The sequence below is a fragment of the Chelonia mydas genome, chromosome 1 (genome assembly GCF_015237465.2).
Source record: "Chelonia mydas isolate rCheMyd1 chromosome 1, rCheMyd1.pri.v2, whole genome shotgun sequence".
In the NCBI taxonomy this organism is placed as follows: Eukaryota; Metazoa; Chordata; order Testudines; family Cheloniidae; genus Chelonia; species Chelonia mydas.
This window is the reverse complement of record NC_057849.1, coordinates 144,979,109-144,994,232: the sequence shown is the minus strand read 5'-3', so window position 1 is coordinate 144,994,232 and position 15,124 is coordinate 144,979,109. Positions and strand designations below refer to the sequence as shown.

Below are 15,124 nucleotides of genomic sequence, written 5' to 3'. Positions count from 1 at the left end.
CCCCATCCCTGTCGTTTTGCACGAACAAAATGTTAAAGATCTGAAGCTTTGCTCCTTGGCGTGCCTTTAACCCTGCAGCATAGATGTGTAATGTTGTTAAAAATCTTGTTTAAAGATTGCAGGGGGGAAGCACTTCTACCTTTCATTCAGCATACGAAAGGTCAACTTTCTGCCTGATTTCTTCTGGGAATTTGAACTGACATTTAATTCACTTCATTTTCTCATTTATGTGCCCTCTATTTCAGGATAAATAGGTCTAGTTGGAACATGCAAGATATTTAACCTATATCTACATAATATTAAAAGGCCAGGGGAACCTCCAGCAGTTAAACCGTAAAGCCAAGCCAGGAAGTCAGGGATGTGCCAGAGATATGATCAAAGGGTTTGCGGGAAGCCAAAGAGAGATGACAGTTTGTATAATTTCTTTTTTGTTGTTGTTAATGTTTTACAGCTGAATGGAATACTGTACTTTGTTGTTATATCTGCCTAGCTTTCTTACAGTTCAATTTAAACATTCTGCATACAGTACATTTTATAGCTTGGTTCATGAATGAACTTCCATAGACATGTTTAAAATATGGACACCTAGGTGAGTGGTAGTTCTATGGTTAATGTATGTTTGGAAATAATGTTTTAGTGTAATAGTTTTTACTCTGCTTTATATTGTGTATGTATTTTTTGTATACTGTGTGTGTGAAACACACAAGTTGTCTCTGTGATGTAGTTAGTTTATGAGGCTCTCTTTTGAAGTGTGTTACTGCAAAACCTGCCCTTTCCTGGGATATATTCACGTTTCCAGCTCTCATTGCAAGCTTAAATTTGGCTGAGAATGGGTTTAGAGGCACATGCCTATGGAGTACTGAGCTGAGGAAACAAGAAACATAGTTATATAGAAGGTCAAAGACCTTCTACCACTAAGGAATTGGTTGCAGTCATCATTGTTTGATCCTGGATTCAACAAGACCCTGCAGTAAAATTGCTTTGGCAGAAGTGGAGGGGATAAGCTTTGAAAAGCAAATAGATCAATGGGCAAGTAACAGCTGGAGGGGCTGGCTCACCAGCTTTAACAACTGAGTAGTAATCTTTGCCCATGACACACTGCACAAAATAAAATGCTGAACATCAAAAGGGAGAAAAAATAGTTACTATAAAATACCAAGCAGTTGATATGTGGCCCCATCTTACTGGTCAGTGTCAATATTAGTAGAAACTTTTAATATGTATTTGTGCCTCTCTTCAGTATTCTGATAATGCTGGCAAAAGCCAAGGTGGTTTTATTTTTATTTTTTTTAAAACATTGATCCCAGGATTAAAGAGAAATCATCACTGTGCGGATCCATGGACTCCAGATTTATAGTGGAACACAAACAATAATCCTTCGCAAATCACAGGAGAATTCTACCTTTTTAGAGCACTGTTTTAGTTTTTTCACAGCGATTAGGAAGATTAGTTTCCTCCCTGGGAAATAATGGAAAGATGTTTTAAGCAATAAGTGACACTGATTGCAAGGTAGTCTTATTCTGAGTGGCCAACAGTATGTCTTTTTTAAATAAAGAACAAGTAGTTAAAGTTGCATTTTTAAAGGTTTAATGTTAGTTTTACAAAAGAAAAAACCCAACTCTGTCATATTTATTCTGGCTTTTTGACAGCAACCATCAAGTTGTTGTAAGAACCTTGCACTCTACTTTAAACCAGAAAGGTGAAAGTCAATATAAATTGTATCGTAGTGCAGCACACTGTAAAATAATTTAATTTCTAATTATTGGCTAATATGTGTTGCCGTTTGTTTATTGCCACCTGACAGAATTTGCTTCTCTCACACTCACTCACACACACAGTCCATAGTGCATTTTGAAGTAAAATGCTGGTGGAATTTGCTTTAATATAATCACAAATTAAGAGGAATGTAACGGTTTAGAGAGTGCGGTGCAGTTCCATACTCAAATTCTCTGCTGTGAAGCTTAGCAATGAATAAACAGGGGAAACCAAATCTCTGAAATTTAAAACTGGCAGAATGAATAAAATCAAGGACAACTTAAAAAGGTTTAAAGATGATTTATGAAGGAGAATTTTTTCTACCCCTTTTGCTGCCTGTGTTTTTTCAAAGGTAATGCAAGCTGAAACGGGGGCAAAGACATTTAGTTTTACTCAAACTGGACATATTATAATAGAGAACTGATAGTTTAGTTTATCATTCATCACATCAATTCTTGATTTCAAGTTTTTATCATGCTACTTTGTCATCTCTTCTGACAATAATCGGGTTCATCCTTGTACTCTTGGCAACGATATAGAAGTTGTGTTGGTTATATGCAGATATAGGATAGCAAAGTGTTTTTGCAAAGTTTCCTATGCACCTGAATCCTATTCAGAAAAATCTTTGCTATCCCAGTGTTGTGCTACTCCTGATTTAAAAAAAAAAAATTGCTTAATTATTTATCATCATCCCCTAAGGACTGAGTTGAGACTACCAAATTCATTTAATACAGGGGTTCTCAAACCGGGGGTCGGGACCCCTCATAGAGCCGAGAGATTCTGACATGGGGGGTCACGAACTGTCAGCCTCCACCCCCAGCATTTATAGTGGTGTTAAATATATAAACAAGTGTTTTTAATTTATAAGGGAGGTCGCACTCAGAGGCTTGCTATGTGAAAGGTGTCACCTGTACAATAGTTTGAGAACCACTGATTTAATAAGTCGCATCATATGTACAAAGATAGTTCAGTGGGATAAAAGCACCATCTATGTATTTTAGTGTGCCAGTCACCATCGCGCCACTATCATCTGTTGTGCTATCATCTGTTGTTCTTCCAGGGCTAGCTTTATTTTTCTTTTGCATCTTGATAAGCTAGAGAGGCATGAACTTGTAGGGGAGAAAAAAGTAATGTTTCTCTGACTTTATAGGGTCTAGTTCCTAACCAGAGTTAGGAAATATGGCAAACACTTTTCAGCAGATCTGTTAAAGTTGGTAGTGTTCCCAGGTGTCTTTGAGACAGCCTAGAATTGCTGAGCTGGCATTTCACTTCAGATGGTGTTCACAATGCACAAACACACACATCCCCTCCCACACCCAACACCAAAGCTCACAATTAAATGGCCTTTGAAAATGGCAAAGAGGCTTATGAAGGCTAGTCTCAATGGAATCTAACCTTTCCTTGAGCTGCACATGTGTTTGGAATTGTTGATAACTTTCTGTGCTGAAAATGTTCGGGAGCAGGCAACACTTCTTAGTTAGAATGAAAAAGCTGCAGCCTTCTTGTGTTCTGCATGTAAAGTACCAGCAAAATCATCTGCCCTTATTCTTCACAGGCACTCAGCCCTTACAGAGTTGGAATGCAGGGTTTCCTTAAAACACTGACTTTCATGCAAGAGTGAGAGGGATACCTACCTCCAGTTCTAGAGTCCAGCTCTCACTGTCTTGTAAGATATGAGTTTGATAGTCTCAGCTGCATTGCCTGTGCGTATAATAAAAACCTGATACACAGCATTCAGCCCAGTGGATAATCCTTGCTTAAGAGAAGGCAAAGAAATGAGCTACCATGGATACTGACTTGACATTCATCCTTATAGAAAGGGGTGTTTCCTTCAATGTGGGATTGAGGTCAATGAAAAGGCAAATAGACGAGGGGGTTTATTTGCCCTGCAGATTTCAGCTTTGTGTAGTTCACTTGCGGATAAATGGAGAAAACCAGTTTCTAGTAGAGGCTGTGCCCTTCTGCACTTGTATGCATAAAATGCATAGATCAAAGATGACCATGCAGTGTTTATCAAAAATGCGTAAAACCAGTGCTTGTGAAAGGTGCCAGGTTGACAGCACTGGAGGCTAAAGTGCTCTGTTGTATTCACAGAGCAGTCTGAGACAACCAAACTCATTTCACTTGGAAAATTAGGTAGTTTATTTTAAAAGAGAAATACAGCTCTGATGCAATCAGAGGGTGAACTTTCTCCTCGTATTTCTACGTGATTTGACATACTGGTCAATGGCACACTCACTACTCAAACACCTGAACACCACATGGAAGATGGCATTGTAGAAAATGAAGAAACATGGAAGAATGATCACTGTTCATATAGTAGGGATTTCTGGTTACAAGAAGAGTGGTCAGCCGTAGAGAGAAATTCCCCACATATATGTCTCAACCCTGATCTGGAGGAGACATCCCTATGTGATTCTTGACTTCTGTGCTAAGAATTCACAACAGGTTACCAGTTGCGGGACTACCTGTCCCTGGGGAAATGCACCAAGAATGTCAAAATAATTTTATGTAGATGTTGAACAGTCATCAGATGTAACAATTTCTGGTCACTTGACCTAGTTCTGTATCCATTTACCAAAGTCCTGAGTCATGTAGTTATCCAATGGAGTTCTTTTACACTGAAGCTTTTTTCGTCCCCAGAACTACTTCCTAGTAAACTGAGGCTTTTTATAGCCAAAATTGCAATTAACATATTGATTCTCTAAAATATTTTTCAACTTTTATTCATTTTCTTTGTGAATGTAGTTTGGCTGTATCCAAGTTCACTGTAAGCAGCTAACACTGTATTCTCACCCCATGTGTCCTACCTCTATCACACATGGTAGGGAATACAGGAAATCAGATGAGTCTGAGACAGATCCATAGGTTTTCTTCAATTTTTATTCTGGGTTTCCTATTTTATGCTTTTAAAAAAACAACAATCACCCACAATCAATCTCAATTCAGCCTGTGTATTTGCAGCTGCCTCCTATTCCATTGCTCATTGACACCACAGCAGAGAGCAAGACCTTTGTGGTGGTCCCATCTCCTCCCTCTTTCACTGTATGCAATCTCTACCTTTTATAAAGGGAAGAGAGATACTGAGGTCAATGAGGAATAGTTTTCTTTAAAATCTTGTATCCATCTGGTGCATTCTATGCCTTAGCTTTTTCTATTATAATAGTCTGTGATCTCTCAACATGGGTCTTTGCTGTGACTTCACTGCAAAGCTTGGAAATCATTACAAACAAGAAGCATGTCGAAGAATGTTGAATGTAGAATTCAGTCAGTAAAAGGTTCACTTGTGCCAACTAACCAACCCTCTCTTTTAAGTAGGAAGCTAGACCAAATAGAAGGTATGTCATTTTAATTGTTTCACAAGAGTCCCAGTACAGATTTTGCCTCTTCTTACGTTAGATTGTGCTAGAGAGCATTGCCACCATAAGGAGAATTCAAGGAGGAATTTTTCTTCTCTGAAAAAGTCTTATCCCAAGCTTCCTAGAGCACAGATAAACAGGAAGGAGCAGCCTTCTCCAAAGCCTTTTTTTCTAAGTCAATTGATGTTGATGGGAGCCTCTCTACTGACTTCACAGAGCTCTGGATCAGGTCCTGCTCTTCTCCACATCCTTTTTGTGCCAATCTGCAGGCAGAGGAGCAGTCCCCTTGCTCCTCAAATGCAGGGACAGCAGTTGTGATCAGCCTTCCTGTGGGGCCTTGTGAAAGAGCTAGTCAGAGTTTGGCTCTCACAGGTTTCAAAACTTTTCCTGTCACTTTCTTGTAGCCTCTGTTTAATATATCTGGAGACTACGTGACCAGTCCTCTACTGGCAGGAGAATAAACAAATGACTTTTCAATCTCAGATTTCTATCATAATGTTATATGTGATCACATATTTTCGTATCTTCCAGTTTAAAAAATCATAAAATATATAACCTTAGAAGGCATGAATCATTGTTACCATCACTAACTCACACTTTAGTTTGGTGGTTTTCTCTCATGATACATGCTCATTGGCATCACACTTTGTGATTGATTCAATGCAGAGAATGTCTGATTTGCATTCTGGTCATATTGTGTATTCTGCAGGCATTCAAAATCCCTTTTTAGTTATTTTTGTGCTTCCCGAAGGCACTGCCTCTTGAAATTTGCGGTGGACCTAGGGCAGGAGATGGAACTCCAGCTTGAGTTCTAAGAAACAGAAGCTGCAGCAACAACAACTGGAAAGAAAAAAAATCAATGTGTGGGATAGAACACATTGGGCTTAGAAGCAGTTTAAGCTGCTGCTGATTCAGTAGAATTTAACATGGGTTTTTGGCACAACCATTTGAAGTGGAATGTAGGACAGCAGTTGTAGCTGACATCTCACCCACCTAATTGAACAGCTAAAGTAGAACAGGTCAAATCCTTCATACATTTAATTGAAAAACTGAAAAAAAATTGACAAAACTTTTCATTAAATATTTTTTGCCATTTTCAAACAATTCTATATGGAGGAGAATAGGGTTGCTGTATTTAAAATGACAGGTTTCAGAGTAACAGCCGTGTTAGTCTGTATTCGCAAAAAGAAAAGGAGTACTTGTGGCACCTTAGAGACTAACCAATTTATTTGAGCATAAGCTTTCGTGAGCTACAGCTCACTTCATCGGATGCGTACTGTGGAAAGTATAGCAGATCTTTTTATACACACAAAGCATGAAAAAATGGGTGTTTACCACTACAAAAGGTTTTCTCTCCCCCCACCCCACTCTCCTGCTGGTGAGGGGAGAGAAAACCTTTTGTAGTGGTAAACACCCATTTTTTCATGCTTTGTGTGTATAAAAAGATCTTCTATACTTTCCACAGTATGCATCCGATGAAGTGAGCTGTAGCTCACGAAAGCTTATGCTCAAATAAATTGGTTAGTCTCTAAGGTGCCACAAGTACTCCTTTTCTTTTTGTATTTAAAATAAAGCCCATGTTAAAAATTTAATCTAGTCTAATTAGAAATGGAACCCAAACGACTGAACCCCCATAGTTTTGGGGTTGTGTATAGTTTAGATGTAAATATTGCATCTTGAACCCATCACTAAATATAATGGGCTAAATTCATACCTAGTGTTACGACTAGACAATCGACCATTGGTCACACTTCCTGCTCTAATCTCCAAAGATGACATTGTGGCATTCTATACGTTGTCGCGGTTTAGATACTGCACTGCTTGTTATGTAATATAGTACTTGGGGATAGAAATTTAGCTTCAACGCTGATGGCAGGAAACCCACCTATCATAAAAAAACAACCAAACAACCAAAATTCATGTTTGTTTGTTTGTTTGTTTGTTTTTGGTTGGGAAAAACTCCAACATCACTGCCATCACATACACATATATACTGCTCTGTGAATAAACATTTAATCATTGAAATGTACACCTACTAAATATGGAAATCTATTTAAGGAAAGATCTCCAAAGACAAGTGTCTGACTGTCTTAGGGAAAGTTCTACCATACGTATTTCATTCTAAAACCTTCATATTTTATGTTTTAGCCATGAGACGCAAACGACCTGCTGGGATCATCCTAAAATGACTGAGCTGTACCAGTCTTTAGGTAAGAGAGATCTACTAATTTCCTGTAATTAAAGTAATTGTTAAGAACAGTGATTTCCAGGGGTATTCCCCTGTGTGTTGTTCAGGAATTGAAGTTGAGTGAAGGTGAGACATATTCCAGGCCAAGATGGGATCAAGATAAGATTTTCTTTCAGAGGAATATAAAGAAAATAATTAACTTTAAATTAAATATTATATTGAGTTTATTTGTAATGCAGGTACCTCTTGCAGATTGTTTGCCTAGAAATTCTGGGGCAAAGAAATACATAAATAAATAAACCCAAGCTCTTATACCACCTCATCTATTTTTAAAAAGACTTAAGTGAAAATCAAGCCAAGTTACTGTGAATTTTGACTTCTTGCTGGTTGGAAGCCAATGGAAAGCATTTGCCAATCTGTGTTACCACTGCATTCTTTTCACAGTGTTTTCAATACTTGGAATGCCTGGTCGCTGTCATGATGTCATTGTGAGCATACAAAATAGTTGCCTATTATGATTTCAGGGTTTTCTTAAAGGAGTCTTGGATTTTATTAACAGGTGCACAGCTATGTGATGTAATGGACCTATCCATACCCCACTGTGGGCACACCTTGGTTGCAACTTAGAGCTTTCTTCTGGTTTTAATTGCCACTGCTCATATACAATAGAGGGCACAGTCAAAAATAATTTTTTCTTTCTTTAAAAAAATCATTAATATTTCTCCCCTTGTACAAATAAATCACTAGTAAAGAACACAGAAATGAAGTGAAGTGTAATAATCTAGACACTTTATTATTTTACAACACGCAGCATTTTCTAGTTTGCAAATAATGTAAAAATACAGCTGTGAATGTCAAAAGAGGGATAATGTATAAATTAAGGCTAACTGAGGGCAAAAGCTGAGCAAGTATTCTCTGGCCATATAGATATAGCGTAATGCATTCATTTGCCTCCTTTATATTTCCATTGTAAAAGTGAATGGTTTCCCATGTTAGTTCCCAGTGCTGTATCTGAGATGCAAATACCATTTAGTGATGGATGGCTCTCTAAAGTGTTTTGGGTATATCAGAACTATCCAGACTTCTTTAATTTGGAAATCACATGGAATTTTTGATGCTGTTGCTGGTCAGGTCCGAAATACCATGGTATTTCTCATAGTCTTTACTGCTGTTGAACTATGTTTCTGTTGAAAAACAAGTGAAGGGATACAGGAAAATGAGGGAGAAAAAAATTCTGTTTGAGGTCAGTTCAAGTATCAAATCAGTATCTAATACAATTTGCCCATCACTGTGAATGTTATCTAAATATCAAGTGTTCAAGGAATTTTTTACTTCCTGTGGTATAAAGGGGGAAACCATTTAGACAGATCCTCTTTTCACTTCCAGTTTATTCAAGAAAATTTTTCCTACAGTGGCCATTTTTCCTTTTAAAGGAAAGTGTGCGTGAGAGAGGGAGACATTTAAGATATGTCGGAAATGGCAGTTTTCTTCTTGGCCAACATTTTTATTTCTCTTTTGGGATGGGATAAAAATGGTGATTACTGGTACCTACATATGCCAAGATCCACAAATGGATTTTGGAGCCTAAATACATTTTGAAATCAATGCAAGTTAGTAGCCAAAATACATTTGTGGATCTGTGCCATAGATTTTAGCTGTGAATATGTAGTATGCATTTTTGCAAACTGGGTGTCGACATGTGGGAACAAGATGAGGAGGAGGTGTTTCTTTGTGCATCACCATATAGAGTCAAACTCTGACAACAATGCTGCTGAGTAACCTGCAGACTTTTGTTTTGGAATTGGGTATAATCAGCCCAGCCTAACTCTCATATAAATTGCATAATAGCAGCATAACCCATTTACTCTTGAGCAGAACCCTTAATGTGTTTTTAGTGCTCTGCTTTGCCTCAGGTCAAAACTGGTAATAATGTGATGTTTGAAGTCTTTTGCAGACTTCAGTAATATTTTATATGAAAAGATATTATTAAAGCAGATTTTTGCATTGTACACTTGTTAGTTCCTATTATCTCCCCACATCAGATTCTAAATTTTGTTTCTTGTTCATATGAGGGAGTTTCACTGAAGAGCTTTAGTTGTTATGTTGCAGATTACCTGGTTTTGTAGAAGTACAGTAACAGGTATGATTTCACAAGCCAGGTACACGCTATGCAAGGCCAAGCCCATCAACTATGTCAGAGTCTTCCTTCCCATTTTTCAAATTCCTGCTACTAGCCTGCGGGGAATAATCTTTCTGAATGATGTAACTCTTTGTACATCCAAAATATTGACAGATGGGATTCCTTTCTATGAATTTAGCACATTTTTCCATTGCTTCTTGTACATCATAACTTGTGAGGCAATCCTTTTTGTGTAATTTACATCCTTACAAATTACTGAGAGCTTATTTTTTTCCAGTGACTAAGGAAAATAAAGATTACAACACCACACCTGAGGGGAAGCTAGCTTTCCTCCTCCTCTTTTTTCCCTGCAGTCACAGCGGACTTCTAGGGAAAATGGGGAGTGGGTTTCTGTGTCATTTCCCCCTGTCACCCTCCACCAGCTCCAGTTCATGTACCTGGAAGTTACTGAATTTGAACTTTTGATCCATGAATTGAATTCCAAGTACCAAAAATAATTTCCCATCATATTGTTTTAGTATGGCTGAAGATTTTTTCTGTTCTGATCAGGTTTTTGGTGTTCATGAAAATAAAGATAAATCAAGCAACCTTTCATTCAGTTTAGATTTAATAAGATGGTTATTTTACACTAACAGAAGAACATGCTGTTGTCATAAAGTATCAGACCACTGGTCCATCTAGTCAAGTATCCTGTCTCTAACAGTGGCTTCTTCAGAGGAAGGCAAAAGAAGGCCAGAGTATGCAATTATGTAATAACCTGTCTTTAGGGGAAGTTTCTTCCTATACCCCTCAGGCTGATGCCCTGAAGCAATAGAATGTATAGTGATGACTGTAACATTTGTTTTGGATTTGTTTCTTAACAAGTGCTTAAGAAATTACATACATTTCTCATTGGTTGGTCTTTATAATAAAGTTTTTCCTTTTGAACTGCTTTTATAAAGTGCTTTCCACTGTAGTGTTTTTCTTATTATTTAAACAATTAGCATATTGTACCATAGAGAGATTTCTTACAATTCTTTATTTTGGTTTCTATTAAGTGCCTATTTCTGGCTCTAAACATGCTATTTTTTCACCCTTCATATAAAGTTACCATATGCCATAAGCACTCCATCAGTGCTGAATGGCTTTTTTGTTTGCTCCGTAATCACATTAAAGTGTCAGTAAGTAGCTGGGATAATGACCTCAGCTGCATCACTTAATTTACCTACTAGATGTTGATCCTCTTGTTATGTAAATAAGTATATGGCAAAAGCAAATACTGTAATGGAAAAAGGTAGTAAAAATTAGTGATATGTGAACTTCAGAAGGTTTAGCGTTTTGATTCTAGTACAGGTCCCACTGTTCGGATTCATATTACAGTAGACACTGCCTGCACCCATCTCCAATCTACACCCTCTCCAGTATTCCATTCGCTGCTCCAATTGCTTTCCATTCCAACTGTGACCCTAAAATAATTTCATTTCTTCACCATTGTAAACTACTTCTGCATCTTCCCTGATGCAGATTTCCCCACCTCTCTCAATATCTTAATGGTCCCAGGGCATCACTGCAATCAAATTTTGCATACTTATAGAAGTGTTACCTATTTACATTCTGTGTCCCAGAGAAAGCAAAAAGTTTAATTCCCGCTTCCCCCCAAAGTGTGAGAGAAAATAAATATTGAATAAATTCTCTCAGATTATCCTTTCTTGTGTCAACATTAATCTAGAAGCAGCCTGTCCTCTTGAGGATGATGGTACAATCCTTTTAAACTCATGCCTAAAAATGCACCTGTACTTTGTAATAATGGCCAAGTAAAACTTGCACTGTTGTGTCTTAATGTTATGCTCACTAGTATCACCCTCCTCCAACATTCCCTTGTAATGAGGGTATGAGTTTCCTCAAGATACATTAGTGTCACTGTAAACAGTAATTGCAGCAGCAGGATGCAGTCAGGAATATTGACATATGCATCTGTTCATCTCTAGGTTCTTTACTATTTCACCAAGGTAAAATGATACAGGAGAATAAAAGGCACGCACAGCTCTTGCTACTGGTTGCTGGTTTTCCCCTGAATTCCCCTTTTCCCCACAAAGAATTTGCATAGCCTCTTATTACAAAGCTAGTAAATTTTACATGTAGACTTATGTTTCCTTCAGATTTTCTTCATATTTGGCATATTGATTTTCCATGTCTGCATTTATAAGACGTGCCCATCATAAAAATCAAGCAACTTATTTTCCTCTGAAATCCAATCAGATTTGAATATGAGCTTTAAAAATGAATAAGAGCTTTAAAAATGTTATGTATGCTTTGATGTCATTACTAAGGTGCTTATAATCTGGATAGTTAAATTAGTTTGCCCTCAAAAAAAATAAGACTTTGTGGGATTCTCAAAGAGCTTCCGTGCTAGTCAGATCTAGTGATGGAGAAAGCTGAAGAGAGAATAAATGCTATTTCTCTTCCTGTTTGATTCCTGGGAATGCTTGAAATGGGAGTATAATAGTTTAGTTTTGGGGGCAAATGCTTCCCTTCTGAAAGCTCTCTTCTTTGGCATTCAAAAATAGGTTTTATAACCACACGGTTTGGAATCACTATCATCTTTGCTGTTGCCATGTATCTGTTTTTATTTAGTTATAGGCATGTCTGTGGAACTGATCATGGTAGTATCCATGCATACCTCTGAATGCATGACTAAATTGCTATGAGGGTCTATAAACTAAAGAATATAACTTTTTGCACAATGTAGGGGAGACCTAGCATGGTGTTTGTATCACATCATGTGAGCTCCTAGCTCTCTCTCTTGCGCGCGCTCTCTCTCTTTGTTCAAGTGCTGGTCCCTGTGTGTGTTCCTCTGTGGGATACGCATGTGCAGGCATTCTTGCAGCATTGTCTGTTGGTTCCCACCTGTGCCCTTGCTCTCCTCGTGCTCTGCACCAATGGTACAAGGAGCAACTGCCTCTCCAGTTTCTTTTGACTGCTGCATGGCCTGAGTTGGAACCCTCCAGTGTGCAGAGCTGATCCCCTTTCTTCCTGTAAATATTTCAAAGCTTTATATAACTCTGAGTTTTATTGTTAGTATTGATAGTAGTTTTATAAGTTTAGCTAGTCATTAGTTAGAATCCCCTCTAGGGTTAAGTCTCCCATTGAAGGACTTAAATTATGCTGTGGATACTAGGCTTCAAAAAACAGTCTCCTATCCCCTCTCCTTTTCAGTCAGGGACAACCAATAGCGTTGCCTGTACTGCCTTGGAGAAGGACATATCTCTGCTAAATGCAATATCTGCTGCTCTTTCCCCAGCCAAATGCAACAAGCACAAGAATCTGGCTTCAGAAGTACCTTATGGAGTGCTGAGTCCCCCATCAGAGTTGGGCTTGAGACACCCCTCCCCACCTTGTACATTGTCCAGAGTCATCAAGGAGTCCACTTCCTATCACAGTGTTTGACTCAGGAGCAGGAAAGAGCAGGGCTAAGGACCCTTCATCTAGGCCTTCTCACAAGAGTAGGGGACACTGTCATAAGCATAAAAGCAGATCCCCTCCTAGATCTAAGAGGAGGGATCCCTCCCCGACTGTCCAAGTCGGCCAAGTCTTTGTGTCCATGGTACAAGAACATAGCCTCCCCCCCCAAGCTTCCTGGTCACGATTAGAAGGTACATTAGAAGATGCAAGGCTCCTACAATACCAGCCTCTACACCAACTGTGGTACTGACTAAGATGTAGCACTGGGAACCATAGAACCAAGAACTGTCAGGACTGACAAAAATCACTTGGTGAGAGATTCATTCATCAACTCTACCATCTCATTCCCATAGAGAATCACCAGCTATTAAAAGTCTTCTCACACTGATTCCAGAGATATAAGGCAACGAGATGTAACTTACAGAGGGGCCAGTGACTCACATCACTCTAGAGCAGGGATTCTCAAACTTCATTGCACTGTGACCCCTTTTTGACAACAAAAATTACTACATGACTCCCGGAGTGGGGACCTGAGCCCACCCAAGCCCCACCACTGTGGGCATGGGGGAAAAACCCCAAGCCACACCACTCCAATTGAGGGGGGAAGCCCAAACCCTGTCACCCAGGGCTGAAGTCCTTGGGCTTTGACCCGAGGCAGTGGCGCTCGAGCTTTGACTTTGGCCTCAGGCGTTCAGCTCGGGCTTTGGCCCTGGGCCCCAGCAAGTCTAATGCCAGCCCTGGCAACCCCATTACAATGGGGTTGTGACCCACTTTGAGGTCCTGACCCACAGTTTGAGAACTGCTGCTGTCGAGTATATCTTCACCCTCCGAGATCCACAATCTCTCCTGTTATCCAGACTAATTCTCACAGGGGAGATTCTAAGGCCAAGAGGAGTCAGGGATTCAGGAATTCCATCTCCTATCCCATCCCGTAGCCATAGCTTTCCATCAGCTGTACTGATGGCACTGCAGATGGAGCTGGATCCAACTTTTGCATCATCGGGAGAGTCAGATATACTTGTGGAACCACCACCTTCGCTTCTGGGAGATCAGGCCAGAGAGGGGATCAAGAACCAGCCTCGTTCACTCAAGCAGCAACCTCCTCCTAAGGACTGGTGGTACTCAATGCCTTGGCGACCACTGCAACCTGTTTTCAACCCCCTTATACTGGCCTTAATTGGACCCATGAGACCCATGGTCATGGTACTTAAAGTACTCTCCACCCCCGCAAGAGGTCAACACAACCTCACCCTAAGTCTGTGGAAGAAGAAGAACCAGATCTGCTGGTACCACCAGGTGTATCATCTTCCTCACCCAATGAGATGGTTGCTCCAGCCTCGCCATCTCCAGATGACCACAGGCAATTCCAGGAGCTGCTACAGAGAGGAGCAGAGGGGCTCCCAAGCTCCTGAATGTCTTACATCCCATGTGATCTAGCCAAGTAGCACTCCCAGTGAATGGAGCCATACTGGAACCAGCAAAGGCAGTAAGGCATATGCTGGCAATATGCGCCTGTACCTTCAAGGGGGCAGAAAAACTGTGCTTTGTCCCAGCAAAGGGAGTGACGCGCTTGTTCACCCATTCTGCCGCTAACTCCTTGGTTGTCCAAGCAGCATCAGAAAGATCCAGGTGACACCAAAGGGCCATCTCTGCAGATAAGGAAGCCAAACATTTGGATGTTATGGGGAGGAATGTTTTCACATAAACCAGCCTCCAATTTAGAATATCAAACTATCAGGCTCTCCTAATAGTTTTCAATTTTCTGAATTATTCAAAGTTCCTGGATTTTAAGGACAAATTCCCCTGGGAGGACAGGTCTCAATATTAAGAACTCACTGATGAAGGCTAACTACTGGTCAGAACCTGGTTAAAAGCTGTGGTCGAGGCAGCCAGTATGACATCAAGGTCAGTGGTGACTGCTATAGTGATGCTTCAGGAATTGTGGCGCTCTCTTCGGGGAGATCCAAAATACCATGGAGGACTTGACCTTTGATGAGACTAATCTTCTCAACCATAAGATGGACAACTCTTTGCACTCACTGAAAGACTCTAGGGCAATTGTTTGCTCCCTGTGTACTCTGGCTCCAAAGTGGAAATACAGTAAGCAGCTTTACAAACTGAGGCCTTTACCACAACCTTTCTACCAGCGGTGCTCTTACAAGCTGCGTTCCTTCCACGTCAACTATAGCTAACCAGCCTCATCCCCAGCCAAAAGACACTTTTGATGGGATGCTCAGGAGC

The 15,124-nt window shown here is 39.8% G+C and overlaps 1 protein-coding gene across 13 annotated transcripts in view; it reads left to right on the top strand.

The window, feature by feature from the left end:
* DMD (dystrophin) overlaps positions 1-15,124 on the top strand; it is a 1,912,888-nt gene that overhangs the window by 1,804,829 nt on the left and 92,935 nt on the right. For all 13 annotated transcript variants that reach the window (XM_043538015.1, XM_043538014.1, XM_043538013.1 and 10 more), the window contains one exon: positions 7,263-7,324. In XM_043538015.1, the coding sequence (XP_043393950.1) occupies positions 7,263-7,324 (62 nt within the window). The remainder of the gene's footprint in view (positions 1-7,262; positions 7,325-15,124) is intronic.